Genomic DNA, 27,994 nt, shown 5'->3' with positions numbered 1-27,994 from the left:
TACAGTCGTGAATCCATGGCTAACTCCAAGGGCACCCATGATGTTCCCCCACCGTCGCCTTACAGCGATCTCCCTGAGGTGGTCTCGGACGACATTCTCCCCTCTTATGACACTGTCGTCAACAACGATCTGCTTCAGCAAACAACCGCCGTCAGAGGTACTTTAATATTGGACTCCCAAGTCGTTTGGCCAACGCAACTTACACTGGAACAGACGATGGCCGCATCGATGTCGACTTAAACTCCCGATTCTGCAGAACACTCTCACGATTCATCCCCGACATCAAGACCCCTCTTCCAGAAGCCGAGGAATCTCCTCCCCAGTACTACGCGGAGCTCGGAGGGTCACCGGTGCCCCCCAGATTCCCCGTCAAGCTCAACATCGTCATCCAGGTTGTCGGCAGCCGCGGCGACGTCCAGCCATTTGTGGCTCTCGGTAGCGAACTCCAGAAACACGGCCACCGCGTCCGCCTAGCTACCCACAATGTCTTCGACTCGTTCGTGCGCGACGCTGGGCTCGAGTTCTACCCCATCGGCGGCAACCCCTCGGAGCTGATGGCGTACATGGTCCGCAACCCCGGACTGATCCCCAGCTTGAAGACCCTCCGAGGCGGCGAGATTCAGAGAAAACGGGAGATGGTTGCCGAGATGCTGAACGGGTGCTGGATGTCCTGTCTAGAGCCGGATCCGGTAACAGGAAAGCCCTTTGTTGCAGACGCCATCATTGCCAACCCTCCCAGTTTCGCCCATGTACACTGCGCGCAGGCGATGAAGATTCCCGTTCATCTCATGTTCACGATGCCCTGGACAAGCACAAAGGCGTTCTCTCACCCGCTGGCGAACCTCAAGTTTGGCGAAAAGGCGGGAATGGATACAGCAACAGCCAACTACGTATCTTACAGTGTCGTGGAATGGCTAACTTGGCAGGGGTAAGTCTTTTTTCCCCCTCGAGATCTATCAGTCTTTATACAGCTGCTAACGAGTGGCACAGACTTGGAGACGTCATCAATGACTGGCGGAAGACAATTGACCTGGAACCTGTACCCCTATCTGAAGGCCCTCTTCTAGCTGAGACGCTTAAAATCCCCTTCACATACTGCTGGTCTCCGGCGCTGGTCAGCAAGCCACGGGACTGGCCTTCGTATATCGGTACGTTCTGGTAACTTTGCACCTCAGAGTGCATCGAACTAACTTTCTTCAGATGTATGCGGTTTCTTCTTTCGCGAGCCGCCCAACTACACACCGCCAGCCGACCTTGCAGACTTCCTAGCCCAGGGACCACCGCCCATTTACATCGGATTCGGAAGTATCGTGATCGATGATCCAGAGACCATGACCAAGACCCTTGTCGAAGCTGTCCGTCGGACCGGCGTTCGCGCCATCATCTCCAAGGGCTGGAGCAACCTCGGGGGCGTGGAGGAGAAGAACGTTTTCTTCCTAGGAGACTGTCCTCACGAGTGGCTCTTTGCCCACGTTACCGCTGTCTTTCACCATGGCGGCGCAGGAACCACGGCATGCGGTCTCCTGAACGGCCGGCCAACGACAATTGTGCCCTTTTTTGGAGAGTGCGTGAACCCCATTCCATGTGACGAGAAAGTCTGCTAACAACCACCAGCCAGCCGTTCTGGGGAGAGATGGTTGCGGCATCAGGAGCAGGTCCACACCCAATCCATCACAAGAAGCTCAATGTGCAAAACCTCTCCGAGGCTATCCAGTTCTGCCTTACCCCGGAGGCTGCTCGCGCTGCTGCGGGCTTGGCTTCGAGGATGAAGACGGAGAGCGGTGTTGCGACTGCAGTGAGGTCGTTTCACGCCAACCTCCCGCTGGAAAACCTGCAGTGCGATATTATCAGCGGCCAGCCTGCGGTCTGGGTCTGTAAACGTGGCAAAAAAAATATCAGGCTATCAAAGATGGCGGCGGGCGTTCTTTTCCAACATCTAAAGGTTGACCCGAAGAAGATCTACCCGTGAGTTTCCTTCCCCAAATCTGTTTAGAGCATGTTATTGAAGGTCCATCTAGCAACGAAACGAAGTCTATCACAATCATCCACCGCCGATGGGACCCCGTGACCGGAACTACATCAGCACTGCTAGGAACCTCAACTGATATGGCGAAGGCCACCGCTGATGTCGTCATGAAGCCTATTCGAACCTACCAGCAACGCAAGACCGCCGACGCATTGGTCGAGGCAGGCCGATCGCCGGGACCTGGCCTACAACAAGGCACCATACCTCCAGGAGCTGGTTCACAAGGACGTGGGTGCATGAGCACGGCTGGTGCGCTCGCCTCAGCTTCAGCATCGGGAGTAGGCGGTTTCTTCAAGTCCTACGGCCGAGGTTTCTACCTCGATATCCCTCTCGCCGTCACCGAGGGTTTTCGCGCGGTGCCGAAGCTATATGGAGAGCGTGTCCCAGAGCATGAACATGTGCAGGACTGGCAATCTGGCGCACGAGTTGCGGGCAACAACTTTGTACGAGGCATGTCTGAAGGCATTTCGGACTTGGTTGTACAGCCGTACAAGGGAGGCAAAGAAGGCGGCGCCCTTGGAGCGGCCAAGGGCGTCGGCAAGGGCTTGCTCGGGATGGCAAGCAAGACGGCATCAGGTACGTATTCCTCTACGGTCTTCAGGTGAACCAAAACTAACATGTACAATGAAGCCGCTGTCGGAATCGTTGCGTATCCCAGTCACGGCATCTACCAGAGCGTCCGGACTCTGGTCAAATCAGGGACCCGGCAACAAATAATGAGTGCTCGGCGACAGGAAGGAGAATATCTCGTCCAGAACCCAAACAACGTGCCCATTGATGTACCTTTTATTTTGTCAGAGTTTGGACAATTGTGCCAGAAAGACTCTGGGCGCGAACGGCCCATTTCACGTGGCGACGTATAGAGAATGATCGTTTTTGCGAGCCACGAAATCACCACCTTATTCACGACACGACAGCTTCATTTTGGCGTTTGCTGCAAAGATACCACCAGTAATAGATTGAAATAAATAGATTTCCCGGTTCCAATTATACTATATCTTCTGCTCAGATTCCACGTCTCAACACAAGCTACCCGAGAGCCAGCCGGCAATGCTAGCCTACCTTCATACAGTAAGATCCTTCGCCCAGTGCGACAACCATCATCCTTCACCACAGTGCATCTCCTCGGCATGAAAATAGGTCCGTTGCCTGCGTGTTGCGGCGCACTGTGTACCTTGAAAATCCTGCCTGGGGTCTCGTTGGTGTGGACCAGACCAATCTCCTCCATTGCTTGCAGAGTGTCACTTCATCGTGCAGTAGCTGCCGGTCTGGCCGTGCTTAGTTCAGCTTCGAGAAGACACTGGTGTGTCTCCTGCGCTGGCCTCCGCTGTGCCTCGGGTCGTGACTCGTGAGGGAAAAAGTCGCTTCGACTCGCGGCGTGGCCCAGTTGGGATCGGCGGCAACATCATAGAGACACGAAAGCAAGTCTCGAACGTCTCACTCTCACCGACGCAGACGAAGACACCCCCCTCGGTAGCTTCTCGTTCAAATTGATTCCTCATCATCTCATCCCGTCCCATCTCGTCGTGGCACTGGCCGTCCTCCGCGTCACCACTGAAACCCTTGTCCGTCCCCCTTCATCAACGCGGAGAACTACTCCAGGCTAAAGCCAGCCACCCTGCTCGCTTCCCCACCACTAGACCAAACTTGACCTAATGCCTTCACGGTCGGTCCGAAAGGGCCCTGCCCATTCCTCATCTGCAAGGCTGAGGGCGGAAACGCCATCTGGGGAATGCCTCAACGTAGCACTCTCCGCAAGTGCCGCAGCTTTCAGCTGGGGAAGCGATCCCGCGTTTGCGGAGAGTTCGCTTGAGTGTCTTACGTTGCCGGCATGTGCATTCCATAGCATTGATAGCTAAGCGAGCTTCATCTAGGAGGTCTCGGTTCTATCCGAGGTTCTGTGTGCACACACTCTGTACATACCTTGCGGAGAGATAGGTGGCCGGAGCCTCGAAATGTTACCCCTACCCTCCGCCTAGGAATATTCCCACACATTGCTTTGTTCAAACAAAGGTCGTTGAGCTATTGTCGCTTATTGCAGCAAAGTACGATCCGCAGCCACAGCGACTCACGTCGTGCCTCCATGCTCTGAGTTTCCTTCCATCACTCTGCTAGACTCACATCGTGTGCGGCCATTCTGGCGAGTCAAAGCACATAATAACACATGGCTCCTCGGTTGCGACCGTAGCTCTGATTATAGATAGGTATTCCTTTTTATTAATAGTACATGCTGTATGTCTCGTCTAAGGATTGCCTTTGCATTATGCATGCATAGGTACCCAAAAAAAAAATATGTTGGTTGGGTCCAACATTTCACCTTACCCTAGAGCTTCTGAGAACCACCAACTTGGCAAATTCTGATTAGTCAACGTCGTGCTGTATCTTCCGCTGTAGTGACGTGAAGATAAGGATGATAATTGTTTAAAGTTGGTTGCTTCTCATCCATTGATCGAGGGTGGAGCATGGAAGACCAAAGCCACGACAGGGTGTGCTGTCAGTCCTCTCATGAGCAAGTGGTTCACAACATCTACCAACGTGATTATAGCTTAGTGCGAAGTGAATTGGAAAGCTTCAGGACTCAATCACGAAGTCAAACACACAAGAACTTCAAGTTTCCAGGTGTATTCATGTGCAGTTTGTGTAGAGAGCTCAAACCCGACAGGAGAATTGTGAGATCAATGGAATCATCTGAGCGGCAGCGATTGTTTCCAAACCACACTACGGGTAGTTATGAGTAAAGTTTGACTGAATGGATTGTTTTTCTGCTTCGAAGGCCTTGTCCGCAGTCCAGGGAGTCTCGATCTTGTATCCCAACAGGCCATTTATGGCACAGACATTGCCTCCCTTACCTGATACACTCTTATGCGCTTTTTGCTGACGAACGCCCAGGAGTCTTATCAGCCACTGCGCGTATTTAATTCGTGGAAGTAATATATGAGCCCCTTGAAAACCACTGCAGGACGAAACCCTGCGCTGGCAGTGTGATTGATGCAATCCAACCCTGGCACCTAGGCCCATTGATGTCTCCGACGACTTGGAGGGCGGAGCAGATGAGTTAATGGCCCACTCTGACGAACAATTACACCTATTAAACGAACCGGTCACATATTCGAGACTTTCTCTCGGGTAGTTCAACGTGGAGACTTTGGCTGGTCGCCGAAGTGCAAGGGATGGCCCGTTCCTGGCAAGTGGGGGTTCAACAGCTGCTATCTGAGGGCGACGGAAATACCAGACTCAAAATGTAGTTTAAATAAGCACGATCTGTCAAAATGTCAGTCCACATGCAGGCAATTCCTCCCAAGAATCATGGAGGTGAACGGAGCTCAATCCGGATCTCAGACGGATAGGTCCGACAGGAGAAGTCAAGTCTGCATAGGCCCGGACCCGCACCGCAGTTCCGATCAAACCTATAGACTTCAAACCTAGATCAACCTCAACAGCCTAGATCTTCGGCTTCCGATGGGATCCCTAGGGATAAACAACTAGCTTCTTCCCCTCCTAGACAACAGAAAAGAAGAAGAAAACATTCCATCGCAATCCCTCAGTGCCATCTGAATCCCTCTGCCTGATACCGGAGAAAGATCCACAATTATCCTCGGACCGCTCCGAAACCTGACCTCATTCCGATAGTCACCGGCTGACCATGCACGTTTGCCCAAACGGCAATGGTACTCACCAGATATACGTCTTTATTTTTCCGCCGGTCTCAGGGGAGGCGACCTATACCCTTGGCTACAGTAATAGCACTTGCGTTCTCAGGTGATATGGGTAAGCCTGCAGGGTCTGGTTGCATTGGACATCAAAGTCTGAGATTGTGAAAGTTCGACCCCAAATTCGAAAACAAAAGAACAGAACTCATTCATCATGGCTTTTTACTGGTGAGTTCGTTTCAAAGAACGACTAGGTGGCCCCTGGTCTGATCTCCCCTTGCTGTACTCAAAGGGCGATCGGCAACCCTCAATGCGCCGAACGATGGACCTGTTTAGATATCACGATGCTGTAATTTCTCGGTCCCAAGAAGAGGTAAGATATTGTAGCTAAAACGAGGCCTGCGCTCATCTCCTGCATTGCATGACGAATCCTGCTGGGCCCACTTGTAAGGAATGGAAGAAACGGTGTGCCGCTCCCGTCTCCCGTCGCCCAGTTTCGGGAAGGAAATGACTTGTCAATTATCGTCAGGCACCAGTGCCTTGGCTTCTAAGGGGGCATTTCGTAATGTACAGGGTATGAAGTGTACCACTAACTCCGAATTCCAGATACTCGTGGCCTGTCGTGTGGCTTTTGACCTTATGCTTGAACTAGGTCGGACTGATATAGAAGATTCGATCCACACACCAGCTTTGACATGAATTGTGGATAATGAGATCTAGTCTAGGCCCTGTAACTTAGTAGCCGTCCTAGTCCGAATCATGATTGATCTAGAACCTCTGTGGATAGCTGAGGTCTCCATGAAACATCCTGGGCGTTTTCACCGGTCTCGTCTACCCAATGACATTGGCTGCAGTAACGAAGCCTGCGACCCTGAAGCTACCCTGTCTGATCATACGCCAGGTGCAGCATACTCTCGAGCTTCCGAATTAGAACGACACATGAGAAACAGGGGGCCCCTACAAATCCTGGTCCGTACTTACCTCCAGGACTCAGCCCCGCGCAATGACTTGATCCGAGGTGTGCTCAGTATTGCATGCATCATATAGCCGACTCATCATCCTAGTCGTGTGATAGGGCTTGATCTCCTGACAGGGATGGATGCTCGTGCCGCGGAACCTTGCCAAGCCTCCGCCGTCAACGTAGCCTTCGCCGCGTCTTCGTCTTCGTCTGTAGGTCACTGCCACGCACGTCTCGATAAATCATGGTGGCGTCATTCTGCTTCAAAGTGGAAACTATCGAAAATGAGAAGTGAATTACTGGAATGCAAGAAGCTACCCCTGCCCTAGACCCAGCGAATCATGTGGGTTGACCTCCGATTGATTTACGACCGTGCAATCAGGACGAGGCTCGAGCCACAGGCAACTCGCATATGTAATGACAACCGCATCGGGCAACAAGGTAAGCTGAGGCTTGTGGGGGTACTGTTCAATGGTCGAATGATGCTGTCCACAAGGCTCCCCAAAGATGATCTAGGGGCAGTGCTAACCAAGAGCAAGTTATCTTCCAATCGATGAGTGAGGCCACCACACCCGTGGGGACACGTCAGACCTGTTCTTACAGTACTATTGAGGCTGAATTTGAGACAAAATGCCTTCTTGCCTCGGCCAAGGTGTTTCGGGCGGGGGGATCTGAGATCAGGCGCCGCACCCGGCGGGAATGATCGAGATGCCGACGGCATCATTGTCTTATTTGGCAGTGAAGATGTTAGCGAGGCCCTGATTACTATGCGGCTGAAAGCTTATCGAACAATGAACCGCCCTCGACGGGCCTACGGATAAAGGGAGTTCGTGTTCATATCAGTTGTTTAGCGTTGTGGTCTCCCGAGCTCCCTGATTCCTCTCTCTCCAGTTCCCACAGAAAGTTTGTACTGATTTTATCTTGTCATAGGCGAGTCCCATACTAGGAGTTCCATTGATAAGTTTGCACACACGAGACCTGTCTACCTACCTCTATTACATGTGGTGGAAGCTACTGACATTCTCGTGACACCTACCCCTCCTTCTCAGCGGTGGCCACCAGCCCCTTATTCCGAGTTTGGTTTTCTATCTTTTCTAATTCTAATCAATTGGCAGTGTCATATTACAACCGCAGCTCTCGAATAAATCGGGGTGTGCCGTCTAACTTGCTTACGAATATTGTGGCCAGCTAGACCGATCATTGATACTATCGTACACGAGCTTGAACAACCATACACCCCATCAATCATCCACGCAAATCGAATTCGTGCCGAACTCCTCGTCGTACCCGTCATGATTGACAACGAAGAATCTGTAGTCATCCAGACATCCAACGCTCGATCCGATCGCCCCCTCTGTCTATCATGAATGTTGGAAGTGCCGAGTCAACGTCAACAAGCCTGGCGTGACATGTTATCACAGGTTCCACAACCACAACACCAAAAGCCGTTTCCCGCCGTTGTGAATCAAAGATCCCCTGAGACGTCAGACAAATTACCTTTGGCCTCGCATTGAAGGTTCTACCTGCTCTGCCGTCGAGATACGGTCGACATGCACCTGCTCAGGGGGATCTGGACAAGAACAAACATCGTTTGTTCAACGTTCTGATAAACATCCACAAGTGGTCGGTGTCGTGCCAAAGAACGATCCGTCTACTCAAACATTAACCCACAATCATGATATAGAGGGGAAAGTTCCCGGCTTTGGAGGTGGATGGGACAACACCTCGTATAGCATCCCCTTGAACTCTGTTCGGTTGCAAAGATCATGCAGTTTGCACTTCTTCTCCTCCTGGCTACAGGCATTTCATGTGCCATAGATTTGGCAATTCGTGGAGGGGGATCCACGGCTAGCCAACAGCCTGGCATTGAAACTGCTATCCAGAAATCCATCTCACCAGTCGACTGTCTCCTCACAACCAGCAAGGAAGGCCATGTATCCCCAGCCTCGGTTGTGCCATTTCCAAAAACGACTATATGCACACAGCAGTGTGTGGTTCTGACATTTTCCACTTCAATCAAGTAAGGGTCCAGCATGTCTCACTTTCAGACAATTCTCTAATTGTGATTCCAGGCCAGCCGGCAGTTCGGTGTATCGCGGTAGCATACCGCCTATCTCTACGTCTTGTCTCACAACCTCTACCACCGCTACTGATTATTCTGAATCACCTACGCCTCTTCGCTCGTTGGTCTCGGGTCCAATTTCCGTTGCGACAAGGGTGCCGTCTTTCGCCTCTTCCTCGACCGGTTTGACTGCGATGAGCTCGAGCAGCACCTTGATTTCGGAGCCATGTTCAACTGATGTTACCATCACGAAAACAATCGTGGAGACGTGGTGGTCCAGGGCACCGGCGACAACAACGTTGGCGCGCACTCGGTCTGTCACGATAACGACGGTGATCGTGGAAACGTATTCGACATCGACGGGAGAGAGAACGCTGCTGGCTACTCGAACGGCAACTACGACCTTCGTAAGCTTAGATACGACGTGTTTGGGGGAAAAGAACTGCTGTGCTGCCTGTCCGACGCCTCCCGTGCCAGAACCAAGCGATCAAGGCTCTTTTACCCCTGAATCTTCGGTTACCAGCGACTTCGAGAGTCAGAGTATTGCGGTTGATTCGACAATGCCGACGACAGAGGGAGATATCACGTCAACTTCTGCTGCCGGAGCAGCTGCTGTCACTGCAGGGCTTGTCGGTGCTTTGGTTGGATTTCTGGCTGTGTTGGCATGATCATTCAAGGAGGTTGAGATAAGGCGCAGAGACTTGGGAAACTGAATCATGTCCCACGCCAACAGAGTTAGGCTTCTCGGCAGGGTCAGCGGGAAGAGAGTAGGCTAATTTCCCACACCAGAGGTTCCTTTACGTACCGTGACGTACTCGGTCCCAGAAGCCAGTGCACCAGAGCCGCAGTTGTCTCTTTCCTCACCACGGGGTCTGAACTATCGCGATCATCCTTGTAGAATGCTAGCGCAGGGAAGTACAGACGTAGTGACCACGGAGATCCCCTTCCGGAATTCCGTGTGTTAGACATGATCTTCCGTATCGAGTATGCCGTACCAATTAGTCTCGGCTAGACATTCTTTCACAAGGTTGGGCAGCCAGCTGCCGAGTCCAATCTCGTGTCCCAAAGATAGCAAAGCAATCGTTACCGGTCCAAAGGCGTCTAGACACGTGGACCTTGGCCTCCCGTTTCTATCTTGAGGTGCTACAGCTGACCTCAAGATGCTAGTGTACGTGGGAACCAACTGGTAGGCCACGAAAACAGCCCCTTGTGCTGATGGTCAGGAAGGATGCCTTCTGATTGCTCGTTCATTCGACCCACAGCACAGCAGCTTCAGTGTGTATCAGGCTCCGCGGCAAGAAAAGAAAGATCTCGCCCGGTCCGACGAGCCCCGAAACTGCGACATCCACAACAGATTCTTTCTCCATCCCTGAAGATACAACAAGGACCAGGTTGCCAATCTCAGGCTACCATCGGGGACCATGTCTCGCATGCCGAAGGCTCGTTTTGGCACTCAGCTCGGCCGCTCAGAAGGCAATCAAATGCATGGTGGCAGCTGACTTCAGGCTGGCAGAACCATATTGTTCCCACCGTCAAAGTCACTGTACGGGGAAGGAACTCGGTGTATTGATCTGCCACGCGATTGAGCCTCTAGCAAGGGATGGCCAAGCTAATGTTGCCTACTAAAGATGCCAAACACCGATACCCTGCATCCACCGTCAGCCTAATCCTTAGCCCTCCTGACTCGATGGCGTCAATTTGACAAGATGCTTTAGCCATCCATATCCTAGCCCGATATTGGAGTGGGTGGCACACCACAAGCAGCCACACCTTCCGCCTCCGCGATGTTTGTGCCAGAGCTTTGGCATCGGTACGGTTCCGCGTTTCTCTTCGTTTGAGTTCTACTGGCTTGCCCGGCCTTTGGGAAATGATGGACGCGACGATGGAGACAATGGAGACGGTGGAGCCCCGTTCAGGCCATGTGTTAGCACTGATCGTCACAGGAAGAGGACTCTTGCCGTGTTGAACTCCATCGCGGCTCGCGGATGACCCCCGGGCTCCCCGGGCTCGTGTAACAAATCCGAACAGGATATGAGATTAACTAGCTCTTTATGAGGCCACACACTCTCGGCACAGACGTGGGGTGACAACCTATAACTGACTCGGGCTGACCACCCTACGACAGCCCGGCAATGTAAAGTTGCGTCGACATCAGTAATCGCGCACAGGCTTGAGCCCTGGCGCCACTTACAATATCACAGAGTGACGAGGCGGTCCGAAGGAACCTGTGATGACGTGGTTTGTGTGATGCAACGGTCCCATGAATGTGCTAGCACTGCATCATGTGGACCAGGTGGAAAGGAGTGCGAGGTGCTGGCGGAAGCTGAAGTGTGCCTTCAGCGAGGCAACCGATGCACTTTCGGAAGCCCATTACATCAATGCATAAGTACAGCCCCGCTTTGTCAACGATTACATGCTGAGGCTTTGTGGTGGGTGGGCCAAGATTGTTGAGGCCCCCCGGAGAGTGAAACCTGGAGCCGAGCGGTGCTACACCTTGTGCTGCATTCCGAGGGGTGACGCAGTTTAAACGATCACTGGCAAACAGAACGGACACGGTAAACGAAGGGGCTGGTAGAGGATTTTAGGGGGAAGGATCAATTTTGCCAAACATCCCAACTAATTGTAACTAAGGAGCGAGGGGTACAGGATAGATCGTAACCATAGATTCGTTCGTGAAGGCGATGGACCTTGTTAAGTAAAAAACAGGTGCAAACTCAGCGAGTGCATAGTTTCAGGGAATCCCAAGCAGTTCAAAGTGCTGTCAAGGAGAATGAAACACAATTGTGTAGTGAACTGGATAAACGAATGTGCTTAGAAAGTTAAAGGAGGGTTAAGGAACACCAGGCTCATTCAGAGTCGGACAGATCCAGGTCATCCTCGATCAAAAACGCGGCAGAGCCAGTAGTGTAGCGCGGGACGGGGTAGTCGGCAACGGGAACCAGCGGGTAGATTCTGGTGGTAACCTTTCGGTTCTCCCCGTAGACCGCCTCCCAGGGAGGAAGCAGGGCGTCGGGAATAGCCCAGCCCAGTTTCTGGCTGCGGAGCCAGAGTCTGACCATGTGGCGGGACGAGTTATCGTGGTCCCGGTAGTGATCTCGCCGATGAAGCAAGGCCAAGTTGTTGAAGAAGAGGATGTCCCCCTTGTTCAGTGTCAGCTGCAACTCTGCTCGAGCAGCCGACTTCGAAACCTCCTGCAGAGCATAAGTCTGAGCCGGAGTCAGGGGAGGAATCTTGGAGTCGACTATTTTCGGGTGCGGTCCGAGTCGATGAGGGTCGAGGCTGACCAGCAGCTTTCCGTCGTGGAACGAGAACACGGAGGCAAGGTAGTACGTGGACTTTCGTCCAGGCCTGCGGCAAAAGCCATTAGAAAGGTCCTTGGCGTGGGTAATTTAGAGATTGGGATCACTTACAGCTGGACGGGCCAGTTGGGAGCCAGGAGGGTTTTGACAACCTCTGGCTCGCGGTTCAAGAGGTCGTTGAACACCCACCAAGCAGAGCTCAGATAGGTGTAGCCGCCTTTGTCAGCGATGTTGCGAACTTGGAGAGAGAGGATGTCGCATCCCATGTCGGTATGGAACGGCTACAGAGAAGATTAGCCAGGGGCAGGCTGTGCAAGGTAGTGCCGGCGTACCAGTGCCTCGTTAGTGTGGATTCCATGGCGACCACTTGCGGGACCAGTCCACTGCTTCGACTCAGTAATATGGGCTAGAGTTGTCAGATGGCTTCTATGACACGAGACAATGGAGGAGAGTATGGAGTGGCGCGAGGTTTGAGTTTGGGAGGCGTACATAGCATGTTACCCTTACGATCCTGGAGACCCCTTTTCTCAGCGATGTAGCTGGCGAGGCCCAAGAAGATGACTACACTGTCTTCGACAGTGTAACGGGTCGCATCTAAGCCTCGAATGACGCTGAACCCACGGCCGAGATGGAGAGTCTCGGTGCAGGCTCGGAGGCGGCGGGAGAGGCGGGGGAGTGGGAAGTTGTTTGGGGAAACCTCGTCTCCATCGAGCTCAAGTTCTGTGACAGTCAGCCTTCACCATTATCATTTAAGATAACGTGCTTTGGGCGCTAACTCTTGAACTCAGCGAGGGCATTGTCAATCTCAAGCACATCTTCGTGGCTCAGTCGAAGGGTGTAAGGATGGTCATCCTTGAAGTCAGCCCCTGACCAGATCAAAGGGCCGGCCAGAGTGCCGCCCGAAACCTTAACGAATCGGTCGGCTGCGATGCTAGTGTCAGCACCTTGAATCGTACCACTCTTAGGCTCGTACGGAAGAGCCATGGTTGAGTTGAGGATGGCGTTTGTCGAAGCCATGGTTGACTTCTACTTGACAATTGATGAAGAGAGTTGGGGAGAATGGAGGGTGGCAGATCAAGAAGTAAGGCAAGAGAAATGGGAAATGCAGACCGACTAGTATGGACTTTCAGAATGCCGTGGATCAGATCAACCTTCATCATTCAGGGGCGGGCAGCCTTCTGGTCGTTATATGCCATAAACTCCTGCCCCCATCCTCCCTCCCTCTCCCCCCCTTGGATCCAACAGCCTCACCTGCAGAGATCACTGATACGCATGTCCCCCGCTCCGCGAGGAGATTGGGCCCAGAGGCCGAACAGAGAGGGACCTCTGTTGGTTGTTAGCTTCAATATTGGCCCCATGATGCTAGCAGGTCGTCACAGTTCCAGATGGGGATGTCGGCGTCTGCTGAAGGATGCGCAGTGTCCGGGATGCCTCACCTGGCCGATGCGAGACGGTGGGATAGTCTCTCAAGGAGCCAACAGGAAGGCCTGCGGGAATCGTGGGGTGGCAGGAGTGATTCATGCTGATGTCGACCGGCGAGGTTCGCTGAAAGACACGCAGTAGGATGTCGTGAGAGCCGGATCGCAACCGGGCGACGAGGCTTGGCACTTCCCCGAGGAGGAGACTGTACCAAATATGGGACACCCGCTCGCTGCAGCATATTTGTAACTTACAGAGTCGAATCGAAGCATCATGGCCCTTGAACGGGCTACGTGATGATGTCCAGGAGTCTAGAGTCGCCGGACGTCTCTCTTGCACAACCTCTCCTCAGATGGCTTACAGACGTCAAGAGCAGTGCTGTACAGCATCAATAGCACACAGAGGGCGCGACAGCCAGGAGAGCCGCGAGTTACCAGGCTAGCAGGACGGCTCCCCCCTCGTACATCCCCGGAGCCCGGATCTTTCAACCCTCAGACACCCAGGCGCCATAACGACGAGCTAACGCGACTTGGAGACGGTCAAGAGTCACGATGCATGAGATTTCAAGTCTAGTCCTGTTAGCTCTCTACAATCTGAAGGAAGAATCTCAAAGGCATGGGGGTCAGCCGGTCGAGATGGCATGGCCGGTGCAAGAATAAGAATTACAGGCCAGCCAGCATGCCTTGGCCGAGGGAGGATGCGGCTGCAATGCACCCTCGACATCTCCTCCCTTCGCCCGCTGGCTTTTGGATTGGATTTCCCATGTCTTTTCCCTTCCTCCCTGCTCCCACCGTTTTTGGCTCGCTCCGCTGCCCCGTGTGCTCTTCGGCACGGATGGCAACGAGGAGCAGCAACCGATTCTCGCTTCTCAGACATTCCAAAGCTACCAAGCTACGGGGTACATGACTTGAGCCTCAAAAGGTGCGAACCAACAGCCGCACCAAAAGCATATCCTCGCCGAGACGAGACAATAGCCGCGGACTTCTGGCCGCTCGAGGTCTAATTCGTGTATTAGTGCACATGTCTCTTCTCTCAATGATTCCGCCAGCCCCACGTCTGGCGTGTCACCGGTGGGTTGCGTGGTGGGACGCTACGAGGCTCTGGCAGCGTCTGGTTTGCCTGACCGTTGCACCCAATGTCGTCGGCCAGACGTCTCCAGCGAATCAGAGCAAACCGGTCAAAGATCTGGGAGCTTTTACAGACCCATAATAGCCCAAGCGGGCCGTGATTGGTGGCTGTTTCGGCAGGGGTTGTCAATATATCCACAATCCTGACCAGGGCGATTCCGACCAAGACACACACCTCCACGCCCACCATGTGGCTCAACAATGGATTTACTACCGGTATGTACATATTGGTTTGGGGCACACACACGCATCACTCGCTGAAACAGGGAATGGCCCGTATCTTGAGGCCCCCGAGATCCACGGCAGTTGCTGGGCCTCATCTTACCAAGTCCTCCTTTGTTCCTTGTACTTCGTGTTCGGACGCTGGGACGCGTCGAGCAGGCTGCACAAAAGCAATGAGCACATTACTCCGTACACCTGTACACAACCCAATGTGCCAATGTGCTATATTATGTGCTGCACGACTGGGATTGTCCCCCTCCAGCTGACCGGGGGCTGGTACACCGAGCCTTGGGATTGGAGAGACTCGAACGCCACTATGTCTCCCTCGACTATCTCTACGAGAGACAAGTGGACAGGGCCCAGAGTCCCCAGACACGGGACGTAGGGTTACTCCGACACCTAGAGCCGCCCTTTGTCCTTGTGACTTTTTGATTTCCCGTGTTTTTGTGTGCATGTGTGCCCGAGCCTCGTCAGGCCCTTGCCCATTCCCTGGTTGCTCAACACACAATCCAGCGAGCACTGCCGACACTGACCAAATCCTTGGGCGACACGACTCGGCAGGTTTAACCGGGGCCCAGGCTTTGAATTTCGAACCGTCCTTCCGGAATGGAGGCGACTAATGACAGCCGGCGTGGGATCCGCGTAAGTCAAATCCCTCGTTGATTGATCCGGCGTCCTCGTCCCCTCTCCGCTGCGGAGCTCTGCTCCCAGGCGACCACCAACACTCCCCCGATCTACTCCGTAGATACTTGGGGATACCTACTCCGATCATGTAACTAGCTTCAACTTGGCAGAATGATGTACAGGAGGCTCCAAAGGTGGAGATTTCTAGGCTGCCTGGCTGATGGATCGAGGCCCATGGGGGTTTGAACGAGGCGTTTACGGTTTGACCGCCCGCCCCTTGTCTTGTGAGGGGTGAGCAGACGAAGAGGGCTCGAAGTCATGCCGGAACAGGGTGTCATCACTGGCATGAGGGTGCAGTGGAGGGTAACTATGATGGATGACGGATGGTTCGATGGAGAGACAGATGGAGAGACAGATGGAGATGGATGGCGGGAGTGGGAATCTACGCTTGTGGGAGTTGGTGGCATTTGGCCTCGGACCCTCGAGCACTGGACATTGGACACTGGACATTGGACCCTTAGACCACACGGCAGTCAGTCCTTGAACTAACAGGCTGAGTTATTAGGACACGACAAGGCACACGCCCGGATCGACGGCTGATGCAGCCTCCCGGCCTCCTCGGCTGGAGCCCAGTCCCGCGAACCAACAACAAACCGACCTTCGACATGGTGTTGAGGCACAGGCCACAGAGGAACAACACGTCGACTGTACACCAGAGATACACGGGATACATGGGATACACGAGACACAAGGGACGCACGGGACAGACGATGTGCATGCAGCCGCAGATAATGCAGCTGGATGGGCCATTCAACTGAGACCACCCTCTCTGCCACTGCCGCCCTCGTCCGACATCGAGGCTGTCACCACGGACATCCTCGCTAGTTCGACTCCGCCGTCACCGGTGCAGAGCCAGCAGCCACCGGTGAACTCTCTTGGTGACGCTGATACCAGGGAGTTCCCGTCATCAAGCCTGAGTGTAACCAGTCAGCACGACCATCTCACCGAAACCCCCTGTTGTGCTCCCCAGCCGCAGCAGGCCCCCCGTCCAAGTCACAGCCGAGACGATGGCGACAATAGGGGCAATACCGGCGGTCACAGACCTGCATCATCTGGACATCGAGACCGCGCCGGTAGCACGCCAGGCTCGCCACCTTTTGATTCGGGGCAGAACCCGCCTCGTCCCGTCCCGCCAGCCGATCTCTCTGCAGAGGAACTATTATCGCCTGCCAACTGCCGGGCCGCGGCCACTCTCCTCCCCGACTTTCCTGTGGCTGACATAGCCAGGCTAGTGGCCCTGGGCCGCAGTGAGATTATCCGCCTTGCCGCCCTTTCCCCCACTCCTAGCCCAGTACCACCACTTCCCAGAACACCTTCGCCTGTTCCAACCATCTGTTCTTCAGTTTCGACGAAGAAGGCCAAGGCGACGGAGAAGGCCAAGGCGACGACAGTCAAGACGACTACACAGTCTCCCAACAATCCTGTCATCAACACAGACCATTCGACCTCGACCTCGGCCTCAGCCTTCCGCTCTGCCTCGAGCCCGAACCGAGATCCATCATTTCAGAGCAGCACGCCCGCAAGCTCGACGTCGTCACCATCATCCATCGATGATGCTCAACAGAGGACATGCCCTGACCAAGACCATCGATCACAGAACGAACGTAACTTGAAGCAATGCTATACGCCAACAGGGAGTCGTCCCGGATCGCCGCTCAGTGATGGTGCCGCCTCGGCTCAGGTTACATCTCTAGGCTCTGCCTGGGAGGACACTACAGACGACGATGTGTCCGTGACAGAGGAGGAACTTATCGAACAGGGGGTGCCAGCTTTGACTCGAATATTTGGAGCACTTCAAATCGAGGCTGATTTGTCACAGTATCCAGAATCATTTGATTCTGATTGTAGCGAGGAGGACTTGGAACAGCTCTCCCTTTCACAGACTGTGGGTAACGATGACGCTAATCACTCATCAGAGACCAACTCGCGTGTGGTTATCGGTGATCAAGAATCTATTGGGGATGCTGAAGACAACCACGATATGGGTTCCGACGAAGTGCAACAACCTACCAAGCAGGAATTTATCGACAATTCTTACGATTGGCCTGACAAAGAATTGGACGTCAAACCCCAAAATCCTAACGCCACTAAAGACCGGAATCGAAAAAAAGCTGGAGACTCTGCTAAACGGAAACGGGGTGACCTTACCGACACTGACTCCGACGCCCCATGTTGTTCGCTAGATAAATTTCAACGAATAAAAGACTCAACGATGCAGGCCAGGGTCAAGTCGAACCGCATGGAAATCAATATGGTCAGAAAGGGGAAGGCTTGCCTGCGCTGCCGTAATCAAAGGTTGAAAGTTGGTCATTCTCGACTCGTTTTCTCTTTGATTTCTAACAAAGCACTAGTGTGCCTCCGACCCTGAAAATCCTACTAGAAGTTGCAAAAATTGCCAGAGCAACTCTTGGTCGACCTGGAAGAAGCGCCACAGAATTATTTGTCTTCAATCCAAGGTCTCCGAGGTCATCCTCTACCGTCGCGGTGGTCTCAACCTCACTCGTCGGTGGAAAGATGTCGGCATGCATGACATCGAAGACCGCGTTGGTAACGGATACCGTGTTATCCACGTCTCCCAAGGACTCTGCGAGGCACCGATCGTCTTGAACGTTGTCCAGTTCAAACCCAAGAAGGGGGATGTGATTGCCCGCCACTGGACCTGCTATGAGGAAGGGAAAGAGCCCGTCAGGAAGTCAAAAGAGCTTGCGTGTTACTGTTTACTCGACATCAACGCTACTGCGGCTGCTGTTGAAGAGTACACAGTTTCGAATGCGTTCAGTGCCATGTTGAAACGTATTTTGGAGCCTGTGTTGGAGGCTGCGGCGATGGATCCCACTCCCCCTGTTGGATTGATTGAGCTTACGTACTGGCGGGCCATGTGCGAGTTCGTACGGCTTTGCGTATGTCTTTGTTAGCATCTTCAGTTTTCTGTCACTAATCAAGCAGCAGAAGATACCGACCGGTGATCGCCTACCAGAAGACCAAATGGCGATACGCTTATTGGGCAATACCTTTATTCTGTGGTTGGCAATCCGTTCGTCGACTATTCTAATCCGACCCACTACTAGCTTTGGAACTAACTTTTGGCCTAGAACACACGACAGGTTCATCCTACATTACGGGCGATGACAAGCTAGGCATGGAGCTGGAAACTCATGACCCAACATATCCGTTGCAGGGCAAGATTTCTATCCCACGGATGATCGTCGCCCAGTTCGACAACTTGAACTACACCCAAGTGCTCGAGAAGTACAAGAAGAAAGTCATGACCGAGCTTAGGTATTTCATGAACCGCTCCAACACACAGTGGTTTGTCGTCTATTTGGTCCTCTTCATCCTCATGCAACAGGCGAGCTCGACTGCGGCGGATCGATCTCGACACGCAAGAGCAAATTTCGGAACATCGGTATTCCCAGCTGCCCTTCGTTTTGTGTCATCTCCGGGAACTAACTGTTGGCCCTGCAGATTCGATACTCTATCCCGGACTTCGTCGAAAACCTCCAGGAGGGATGCAACAGTCTCCTCGCCCACTGGCACTGGTACGCCAAAGGAGTCTGGAACAGGTCCACCCGGATTGATTCAAAAGGAGAGGCGCGAATCGGTGATATGACAGTGGCACAAACCAAAATCATACAGGCAGCAAAATCCGACCCCGAGATCATCAAGCAACATGAGTTTTGGAAGCGTTGGAGAAGGGAGAATGGCAACAGTACGGATACACCCCTACAATGTCCATGACCAACACGCTAACTCCATGTTCCCAGTTTCGATGATGGGCGACAGGAGGCCTGCCGAAGACGAATACCAGGGGAGCCAAAATCAGCTCGATTGGGAACACCCCTATTACTGGATCGCCCAGCTTCTCGAAACCAAGTGGTCGCCGCACCAGACGTACCAGCGCGAACCTGTTCCCACCGTCGCCACCTGACGGTTTATACCAGACACCCAAGAACGAAACCACATCTTTGTTTTTCCTTAACACGATCCTTAACACTATCACGGCATTTCCTCGATACTAACGACTCACAAACGGACGGAACACGCATTGTTAGACGCTCGTCGAGCACTGCTCATGGAAGGCACTGACAGGACCAACGGAAAAGGAAAAACATGCAAAAAAAAAAGCGGCATTTGATCGCAGATGATGAGTAAATTGACCCACGGCAACCAACGAGATTTTTTAGGAACACAGGACAACGACAGGACGCCTTTTAGGGTCAGGATGTGGGTTCACAGCCTTGCTAGAAAAGGCCACACACAGAGCTCGGATCGCCCGAGGACCCCTTTTATGGATGATGTTCGCGGTACTTTTCATATCAACAGTCGCTACAAACTCAACAACACAGATTGATGCTCTCCTTTTTTCTCATATATGTATCTTGTTTGCTTGATACGTTCTCTACTTGACGCCATCATTCCCTCTCCAAGCCGCACCGCACTATCTATCCCTTGCTGAATCCATAGCCAACTCGTTCCAACCCAAAGCAAGTGTCACAACCCCTGAGTAAACAACAACACCACTCTTCCCAAATCTGATCTAAGGGGCCGTCCCACACTAGGTACTCTATGTGATCATCCCTTGAGTCCCTCGTACCCATGCCTCCCAGTCGTCTATCCGGCCAGTCCTTAACCAGTCCATCGTAGCACCATCAGATCCCTGCAGCCGGCGGTCCCACGGGTCTTCTTGTGCCGTAGCAGATCTTCTTCCGTGGCGGCTTCCAGGTGGGTGCGTCCCACTCTGTGTCCGGCCACACCTCGTCAATGGCAATCACATTCACCAAGGGAGTTCCCAGCCCGCGACTCTTCATAAACCTGGTGAAATCACCGCCGGATGCTCTCAGTCGATGTCGGGCTTCACGACGATTCAGAGCGGCTTTGACGTCTCTGATACTGCGCAAGGCGGAGTCGTGGAGGTCTCCGATGAGCTCGATACAACTCTGTAGTCGTACGAGTTGCTCTGCCGAAATCGTATAGTAGTTGTGGGGTTCTGTTGAGTCGCACAGGCTCTGAAAGGGGGTCTTGTAATTCGCATTTGGGCTGTCTGAAGGCGAAGCTGAGGTTGGGTGGCACGGTTCCGAAACCCTTGTCGTGCAACAGTTCCCCGAACTCGAGCCATCGACGTTCTGGTTGTCGTCGGCTTCAACTCGGTCGAGGTGCGACTTTAAATCTTCCGGGAATGATTGACTCCAAGGTAGTAGAAGGGTGTGCTTGGCCTCATCACTCTGATTCGGACCGCGGGTTTCAGGATCGATATCCGAGCAATCGCTTTCGTGTTGAGGTGACGGTGATCGGGTTGGCGTTTCTCGGTTGGAGAACCAATCTTCGTAGCGAGTGTCTTGATCGTGTGCGCCGGCGTCGTCGTAGTCGTGATCGTCATCCGAATCGGATTCTGCATCGAACGCGATTTCGTCAACGGGAATGCCCTGACACTCTGCAGGATCCCCGAAAGCAAAGTCTATAGTATAATCTTCATCTGCACATGGGCTAGTCGGGCTCAAGGCCGTGTCTTTGACAGCAGAACAATCCGTGTTGAGAGAGTCAGTCTGGGACTGGAGGGTCGCACCAGTATCCTACACGATGGCGTCCTCTCCATACAACCACGGAAAGTCGGATCGAGACCAAAGGTCGTATAGCTCCTCTTCTTCGTGCTCCTCCGGCCTGGGCAGTGGCACCATTATAGCGAAGATCCCAATATCCGACGGGGACGCGCGCTGGATCGCTCGGACCCGTAGTCTCATGAGATCGTCAAGCATCGCCTGTATCCGGTCTGCGAGCATGTACCTCATTTCGATCGACACCTTGGTGGTGTCCGTCGTACCCACGCCCCATCGCGGCATTTCGAGGCGAAGTCGGTCCGAGTGTTACTCGTCGGATCTTTGTCCAGTCGTATGGGGTGGAAGACGTGCGATATTGTCCAGATGAAGTTGCGGTTCAGGGGCGCATTGAGACGTAACAGGACACGAAGTTCGGTAGATGAAGGCCCAAGGGAATAAAGAGTAGTTATGGATGCCTGCTTCGATAATCTGAGTCAGTCTGGAGCGTGACCGCCTGCGAGGAGTCACGGGTCACGGAAGATGTTCTCAATGGAAACTGGCACTGCTCACTTCTCACTGTTTGTTTGTCGGAGCAATCACGAGTGAATCACTCACGAACTCACCTCAGCGTGCATTTCGTGTAAATGATTCTCCACAATTGCTATTGTCGCCGTGTCTTTGTCATGAGTCAGTCGGTCAGGGTTTGTCCCATTTGATTGCTTGTTCGTTCCCTCCCTGGATGTTCTGTGCACACACCAGGGGAAGCAGGCACGCAGTCGTCCGAATGACTCGCACATCCCAGATACAATTGCGTCATATGCTCCAGATGACCCTTCATCAAATGAAAGGCAAGTCATCCCTACGGCGTGTCGTCGAGTTAGCCTCCATGGCCGTGGCTCCGCGGATGCGGGCTCACCTTCCGGATGCGCCACACGCGGGATCCAACACTCACACATGGACTCATGCGAGATGCTCATCTCAACTCGATGCTTGCATAACTAAAGCTTCTGTGACGATAAGTCCCCTAAGGCCCATATAATAATGATTGTCCAGTGTCTCTAGTTTACGTCGCCCGTCTGCCATGTTAGTCGTCGTTCCGTACAAATATTACAACCTGCTAATGAACATTATAGATTCCCGTACGTCCTGTACAAGGCTCGCACGCTCGCTCGCAGGGCCCTCGTCTTTGGGTGCCTACGCTTCTAGCTATCGTCTCTCCGAAGAAACATTTCCAGAACAGTCCTCGCCCTGTCGGTGGCTCCCTTTTCCTTCTTGTCCACTCGACATGCCATCGGGCCCACCAACTCCGCATACCTCCTCTCCCTGATCTTTCTATTCTTTGAACTCTCATCTTCCCCACCGAGCCGGAAACTCAGCCGGCGCGTGAGACCCATGGCTTTCGGATCTGCTGTGGCGGGGGTCAAATCCGAGGCAACGCGCGACAGCGTGGCCGTCAAGAAGACAAATGCAATGTTGTGGTTTGGTGCCGAGGACAGAATATCGAGGATTTGCGTCTTGGTGTCGGGCCAGGCGTTCACGGGCACAGAGGAAATATTGGGCAGCGCAATATAGATCTTTGCCCAAAGGTGCGTGGGAACGAGACCATCTGTCAGAGACTCTAGGAAGAGCAATAGAACAGAGCAGAGAACCTCCAACTTCCGAGACGCTGAAAGTTCAAGGGGCAATGACTCGATCAGTCGCGAATCCGTGTCGAGCGCGCCGATAAAAGCAATTTGATACTGCTGCATCTCAGCTTGCTCCAACTTCCAAGTCGCAGGGTCAATGGGCCATCCTAGATCTCGGGGCAAGGCCGCGTCTTGTAGCATCGTCGCATCGGCAATGCTCCTCTCCACGAGGGTCTGAGCTGCCTCCGTAAGCTTGAACAGTTCCTTCGGGGCCGAACAATGCACCGCTGAGTCGTATGGGATCGCTCCCTTGATCTCTTTGTCCAACAAGAACCTCCTGATGCCGCCGTCCGGGATCCGTATGAGCTCGGAGATGGACCGTCCAAGGCAAGTCGGATTCCATGTTCCGCGCACAGGGATGAAGTGATCCCGACCGTCTTCTACACGAAGGACCAAAACATCCTCAATCATAGTGCTGGCTTCGTTCAGCGCGCGGATGTGATGTATCGCTGATATCTGTATCTCCAACAAGACCAAGACCGTCTCTCCGGGATCCAATGTCACAGAGTGTCCAAGGGGTTCTGGGGAATCCTCGTCTGCCAGCACGAAAGTCGTCTTTAGCCAGTCCGGGATTGCTTCGTCTCCATCCTCCGTGGCCGGCTTCTCGACAAATGAGAACGTCGCCGGCACGCCGCTGGTGTTTGCCACCGTCAACGAACTTGTCTTTCTTTCTAATGGTCCAAGCAGTCCAAACTCCACCACGTTGTCGGCGTCTCCGCCTCCGCCCTCGACAACAACTGTAATTCCCGGCCGGCCCTCGTTCTCGGCTCTATCTAGCTCCCTGGCTACTTCGGCATGCACTATTGCTTTGAGCTCCGGGACCACAGCGTCGTAGTCCAGAGTGAAGATGGATGTGATGGGTTTGTGGTCAGAGGAGGAGATGCGTTGGTGCGAGGCGTAGATTTCCAGGCCTATGCGATCGTGGAATCCCTCTTTGGTTACCACTTCCTCGGTTCCAGGGTCTTCGTTCTCGTCGTACTCATCATACTCATCGTATGAGCCCATATCGGTCGCCTTGGGTGGTAAGTCCTCCCCGTCTGCATCTGGGTCATAGCTGAAAAGCACGTCGTCATCCTCCTCGAGACCCCTAGCCCTCATTTCGGCGTCCTTCACCCTTGCTTCCTCTTCCTCTCTAACCTTATTCTCATATTGCAACTTATCTGTCCGAGTTCGGAACAAGATTCGATCACACCAACTTGGGGCACGTTGTTTCTCGCTCGTGTCAAAGAGACCGACCGTCCCCACGTCATATTTATAAGTCGGTAGGAATGTGATAGGGCCTTCTCGCCAGCCGTCATGGAAGACTTTGCGCTGCTTGACCATCCTCCGCAGCTGGTCATGGGATAGAAGGGAGTCGATGGTGGCCTGCAACGAGGTAGGATCTTGGCTAGGGTCTTCGGGGAAATCGTCAGGATCAGGAAGCGAGCTTGTGGAGTCAAAGCTCTCTTCACGAGAGTGTAATGATGACATGATGGTGGCATCGTCGTCACTGTCGGAGCTCTTCATCACAATCACTCCTTGTCCGTCGGGTGGCAACTTGGTCGTTTCATCGCTCGCGCCGTACTCGCCGCGAGCGTGTAGTGTCAACAGCCGTCTGATATCATCGCCAGGTAATCCATCAAGTCGGAAATTCAGGTCGCCAAACCAAAAGGCGAGGTCCTCCTCGCCAATCTTTTCCTCGGGCACATCCTCGTCGACACCAGCAAGAACAATCGGGTCAAACTGCGTCTTGGAGAGGATTTGCCCTACATCCCAGCATCGTCGATCGAGATATGATGAACCTGCACCGCTAGCAAGGTGACAGTTCACGAAGACCATGCGAGTCGTTTCTCCCAAGAGCAGCCGCGTCGTTACGGCGCCCTTATTTCCAAAGTAACCTAGGAGTCCCGTGCCAACCTGCTTCGTGCTTACGTTGCTGATGGTGGCTGCGACTTCGGGGGAAGCGTAAACCAACAATAGCAGACCGGTCATTTGCTCAGTCGTGATCAGCTCATACCCGAGGGGCAGAGCAGCTTCCAAGGCAGCTTGCCACTTCTCCATGGCGCTCTTGTCCGTGTAGACTGCGCGGTTCATGTATTCTTTGGTGGTGCTCAGGTCCACAATCTCCTGTAGCCCCAGAACGTAGAGCCCAATGTTCTTTCCAGCGACCAAGCGGTACGGCCCTGAATCTCCATCTTGCTGTGTCGGATCTGTGTGCTCCACCGAGGGGTTTTGGGACAGGTCGAGCGTCGCAAAGTCTTGATCGATGCCCTCTCCGCTGGTGAACCAGGTCGCAAGGTCTTTGTCTGTGCCGGGGCACGCTGCCACGTTCCAGGTCCCGATCTTGACCTTTATCCGGTGCGGGCGCACGTATTCCGACCGTCTGGCGTGGACCGCTCGGGCGAGAGACTGCGGCGTTGTCGTTGGCTGGTCGGCTGGCTCCGGGGTTCCCGGCTGAGCCGAGGGCTCGTCGACTTGGGACGCCATCGTGGCAGCGCTGTAGGAGCGAAAACAGGAGATGCGACGCCTTCGACTCGCGGTATCGTGGGTGGTTCGGCAGATGGTCCGCTAGATCATGACGTCCTGCGGGGGGCTTGACGGGGAGACCTCAGAGACGGCGGGCTCGGCTTCAGGACACAATGGGTACCGAAATAAAGATGCCGTCTATACTCAACAAAAGAGCCCAGAAGAGAAAATAAGACAACGCACGACAGGGCCGCAGCCAGCTTGAACGCTTGATGGTATCCGGATGCGGGTTGGTGTTGGGTGATGATGTAGCAACGCTCCAGCGCAGCCCCGCGACCGTCATTGCGCCGTTATCGATAAGGCTGGACCAAGCTTAAACAAGGCGCCCAACATTGTCATGTGCATCGCCTCATGAACAACTTCCACTTCACTGATACGCACTTCCACTTCCACTCCCTCCGACGAGATCGCTCCCCAACCGACGCTGCGCCCGTACCGCAAGTCGCCTGATTCTTATCCGGTCTTCCTGCCGGCTCAGCCTCAAACCCGACTCCTCATCACAGGCCTGCCGACGCCGCGCTGCGTGCCACTGGGCATCACCACTCTCTCCGTTGCCATCGAAATCTATTCACAGCCCAGCCATGAGCCGGCCAACACCGCGTAAGGCGCGGCACAGTCGCCAGCCCTCGAACCGAATACCCGCCGTCTCAGACTACGAGTCCGATGCCGCTGCATACTCGTCGATGCACAACGCCTACGCCCCTCCCCCGCCGCGCACCAACACTGCCCTCAACCTCTCGGTCCTCCAGCGCTACTTGCCCTCGATCCACACCATCCTCAGCATAGCGGCCAATGCCGTCATATACACCTTCGGCAGCGAGTCGGGAAGCTGGGACAAGTCCGGCGTGGAGGGCACCATGTTCGTCTGCGCCCAGTCGCCGCTCCCTGAAGACCCAAACCACCGGCCACGGGCCTGTGTGTTTGTCTTGAATCGGAGGGGTCTGGACAACGTCATCGTTGATTTGGCGAGGGTTACCCATGTCGAGATCTCGGGGGAGCTGGTCATCATGCGAGTTGAGGGCGAGTGGGAGGAGGGAGAAAAGGTATTGGGCGTGTGGATTCACAACGACAAGGACGAGACAAGAGAGGTGAACGCGGCCATGATCCAGGAGAGCTGGAAGATTGCAAGATCTGCAGGCCCGGTTGAAGCACAGGGGCCCGAGGCTGGACCAGCGATGCAGGCTATGGGCCGCAGGCTGAGTTTGAGTGACTTGTTCGGAAAAGCTTCTGGTGGAAACTAGGTCCTCGTGGCTAGGCGGTGGCTGGATACAACAATGATGGTTGGAGACTCAATTCAACACCTCAATGGGTTTCTATGGTATCGGAGTGCGGCTCGGGCGCTTCTGAAGGGTGGTCCGATGAAATGCTCGGGACATGGTATCAATAATGTCGCACGCCGTGGGTTCAACTCCTAATTTTCAGTCGATAAATGAAGCATGGCACACGACCCCCAAGAATTAGTATCGTTGGTTCAACTCTAATCCGACTTTCCAAGATAGAAAGTCAAGCAAACAGGTTGTCTATTCGTGTATTCGTCAACGCGATACCAAATGTCTGCAAGAGCAGCTAGCACCCTTTCCGTACGCCATTCCCAAGTGTTTCAAATTAGACGCTCAAGCTTCCTCCAGTCTACACCGTGCCGCTGATACTCAACTCCCGAATCTCCTGCAGTACCTCCTCTACCCTGGCGTCCAGTTGTCCTTCGGCGTACTGATCTCTAGTGTCTGCATCCAGGTACTGCTGGACCTGCGCCATGCGCGAGTACGCTTCCGCGCAGAATCGCAACTGAATCTTGACGAGCGCCTCGAAGCTAGGGTCGAGGTACGGCACGCGGAGGTCAATGAGTTGCGGCAACTCAGTGCTGAGCTGCTCATTCAGCTGCTCGTACGCGGCCTTAGCCATCTCCATCTCCTTCTCGGTACGTGGGAGCTTCGTGGCATCCTTGTCGGGCTTGTCGACAAGGCGCTTGACCTTTGCGCGAAGGGCATCGTAGTCCAGGAGCTTGTGGGAGCGCTTCTTGACGCACTCGTTGACGTCGGGGAAGTAGGCGCAGAAACGACCGATTGGGTCGAGGACGGTCGTTCGGTAGGGGCCGTCCAGGGCTTTGATGGTCTCGGCATCCAGATCCTCCACCGCTTGTTTGTAGCTTCTGCTAACACCGTCCTTGGCGCCCGCGTCACCGTAAAATGCGTCTATTGTTTCCGCGATTCGCATTTGCGATGCCGTCATAGCTGAGAATGTTAGCTTCCAGCCACGACTATCGCAGTGCGCAATCACCAACCTCTTAGCGAGTCCAGGTAACCCTTCGACTCTTTCTGCAGTCGCAGCGATGCCGCTTCCATTGTCTTAAATCGTCTGGCCGCGTGTCAGCTGTCGTCCGGTGATCCCTCAACGTCGTGCTAACCTCTCCTCAACTTCATAATCTCGGTCGTTCGTCTTCTCCACGTGCCCTGTTGAAATTGTTTAGCCAAGCTCTTCCGGCTCCATGTCAGGACGCAACATACCCGTCTTCATCATCACCTGCGTCGTCGCGCGGTTCACATTCTTCTTGAACCCTGTACTCAAGTTAGACCCCTCCTGACTGCGGGGTGATAGCTTTGCCTACCCGCCCACGACATCTTGGCAGACTAATAATTGCAAACTTGGATTGTTCGGTATAAATGGTTCGGTATCCGGACGCCGAGGTCGTCAAACGCGCTGGAGGAGAATGCTTGGGAGGTGCAAAAGGTAACGGTGTTGGTTGGCACGAGCAAGTTGGACAATGAGTGACGACAAAACCGGGGCTCAGCCACGAACCCAGCCCAATCGGCTGATCGACGTCAG

The 27,994-nt window shown here is 53.8% G+C and overlaps 8 protein-coding genes across 8 annotated transcripts; 4 read left to right on the top strand and 4 right to left on the bottom strand.

Moving 5' to 3' along the window:
• Positions 1–15: 15 nt before the first annotated feature.
• On the top strand, positions 16–2,631 carry BGZ61DRAFT_495449 (uncharacterized protein; the record flags this gene model as incomplete). The annotated part of the gene is made up of 6 exons (XM_046250884.1): positions 16–157; positions 214–928; positions 991–1,148; positions 1,201–1,564; positions 1,615–1,965; positions 2,019–2,631. 6 exons carry the CDS (start codon positions 16–18, stop codon positions 2,629–2,631), a joined length of 2,343 nt encoding a protein of 780 aa, XP_046102405.1.
• A 5,769-nt stretch (positions 2,632–8,400) lies between these two features.
• On the top strand, positions 8,401–9,364 carry BGZ61DRAFT_479964 (uncharacterized protein; the record flags this gene model as incomplete). Its single annotated transcript, XM_046249141.1, has 2 exons — positions 8,401–8,654; positions 8,707–9,364. The coding sequence occupies 2 exons, from the start codon at positions 8,401–8,403 to the stop codon at positions 9,362–9,364; spliced, it is 912 nt and encodes a 303-aa protein (XP_046102404.1).
• Positions 9,365–11,542: 2,178 nt separating this feature from the next.
• BGZ61DRAFT_356074 (uncharacterized protein) lies at positions 11,543–12,979 on the bottom strand (the record flags this gene model as incomplete). Its single annotated transcript, XM_046240767.1, has 5 exons — positions 11,543–12,044; positions 12,107–12,276; positions 12,328–12,401; positions 12,485–12,715; positions 12,772–12,979. 5 exons carry the CDS (start codon positions 12,977–12,979, stop codon positions 11,543–11,545), a joined length of 1,185 nt encoding a protein of 394 aa, XP_046102403.1.
• A 4,173-nt stretch (positions 12,980–17,152) lies between these two features.
• Positions 17,153–19,482, top strand: BGZ61DRAFT_56602 (uncharacterized protein). Its single transcript, XM_046255916.1, has 6 exons — positions 17,153–17,749; positions 17,799–18,347; positions 18,394–18,481; positions 18,540–18,853; positions 18,913–19,156; positions 19,212–19,482. The coding sequence occupies exons 1-6, from the start codon at positions 17,429–17,431 to the stop codon at positions 19,373–19,375; spliced, it is 1,680 nt and encodes a 559-aa protein (XP_046102402.1). The 5' UTR covers positions 17,153–17,428; the 3' UTR covers positions 19,376–19,482.
• Positions 19,483–20,096: 614 nt separating this feature from the next.
• BGZ61DRAFT_479961 (uncharacterized protein) lies at positions 20,097–21,284 on the bottom strand (the record flags this gene model as incomplete). The annotated part of the gene is made up of 2 exons (XM_046249140.1): positions 20,097–20,931; positions 21,022–21,284. 2 exons carry the CDS (start codon positions 21,282–21,284, stop codon positions 20,097–20,099), a joined length of 1,098 nt encoding a protein of 365 aa, XP_046102401.1.
• Positions 21,285–21,958: 674 nt separating this feature from the next.
• BGZ61DRAFT_455069 (Endonuclease/exonuclease/phosphatase) lies at positions 21,959–25,412 on the bottom strand. Its single transcript, XM_046246326.1, has one exon. It carries the CDS (start codon positions 25,130–25,132, stop codon positions 22,184–22,186), a length of 2,949 nt encoding a protein of 982 aa, XP_046102400.1. The 5' UTR covers positions 25,133–25,412; the 3' UTR covers positions 21,959–22,183.
• Positions 25,413–25,752: 340 nt separating this feature from the next.
• On the top strand, positions 25,753–26,412 carry BGZ61DRAFT_495446 (uncharacterized protein; the record flags this gene model as incomplete). The annotated part of the gene is made up of 1 exon (XM_046250883.1): positions 25,753–26,412. The coding sequence occupies one exon, from the start codon at positions 25,753–25,755 to the stop codon at positions 26,410–26,412; it is 660 nt and encodes a 219-aa protein (XP_046102399.1).
• Positions 26,413–26,606: 194 nt separating this feature from the next.
• Positions 26,607–27,994, bottom strand: BGZ61DRAFT_56431 (BAR domain-containing protein). Its single transcript, XM_046255888.1, has 5 exons — positions 27,777–27,994; positions 27,676–27,726; positions 27,576–27,621; positions 27,453–27,526; positions 26,607–27,402 (listed from the first exon to the last, which is right to left on the bottom strand). The coding sequence occupies exons 1-5, from the start codon at positions 27,787–27,789 to the stop codon at positions 26,801–26,803; spliced, it is 786 nt and encodes a 261-aa protein (XP_046102398.1). The 5' UTR covers positions 27,790–27,994; the 3' UTR covers positions 26,607–26,800.

The sequence above is a fragment of the Ilyonectria robusta genome (assembly GCF_021365365.1).
Source record: "Ilyonectria robusta strain PMI_751 chromosome Unknown BGZ61scaffold_14, whole genome shotgun sequence".
NCBI classification, from domain to species: Eukaryota; Fungi; Ascomycota; class Sordariomycetes; order Hypocreales; family Nectriaceae; genus Ilyonectria; species Ilyonectria robusta.
This window is presented reverse-complemented; position numbering and strand designations above follow the sequence as displayed.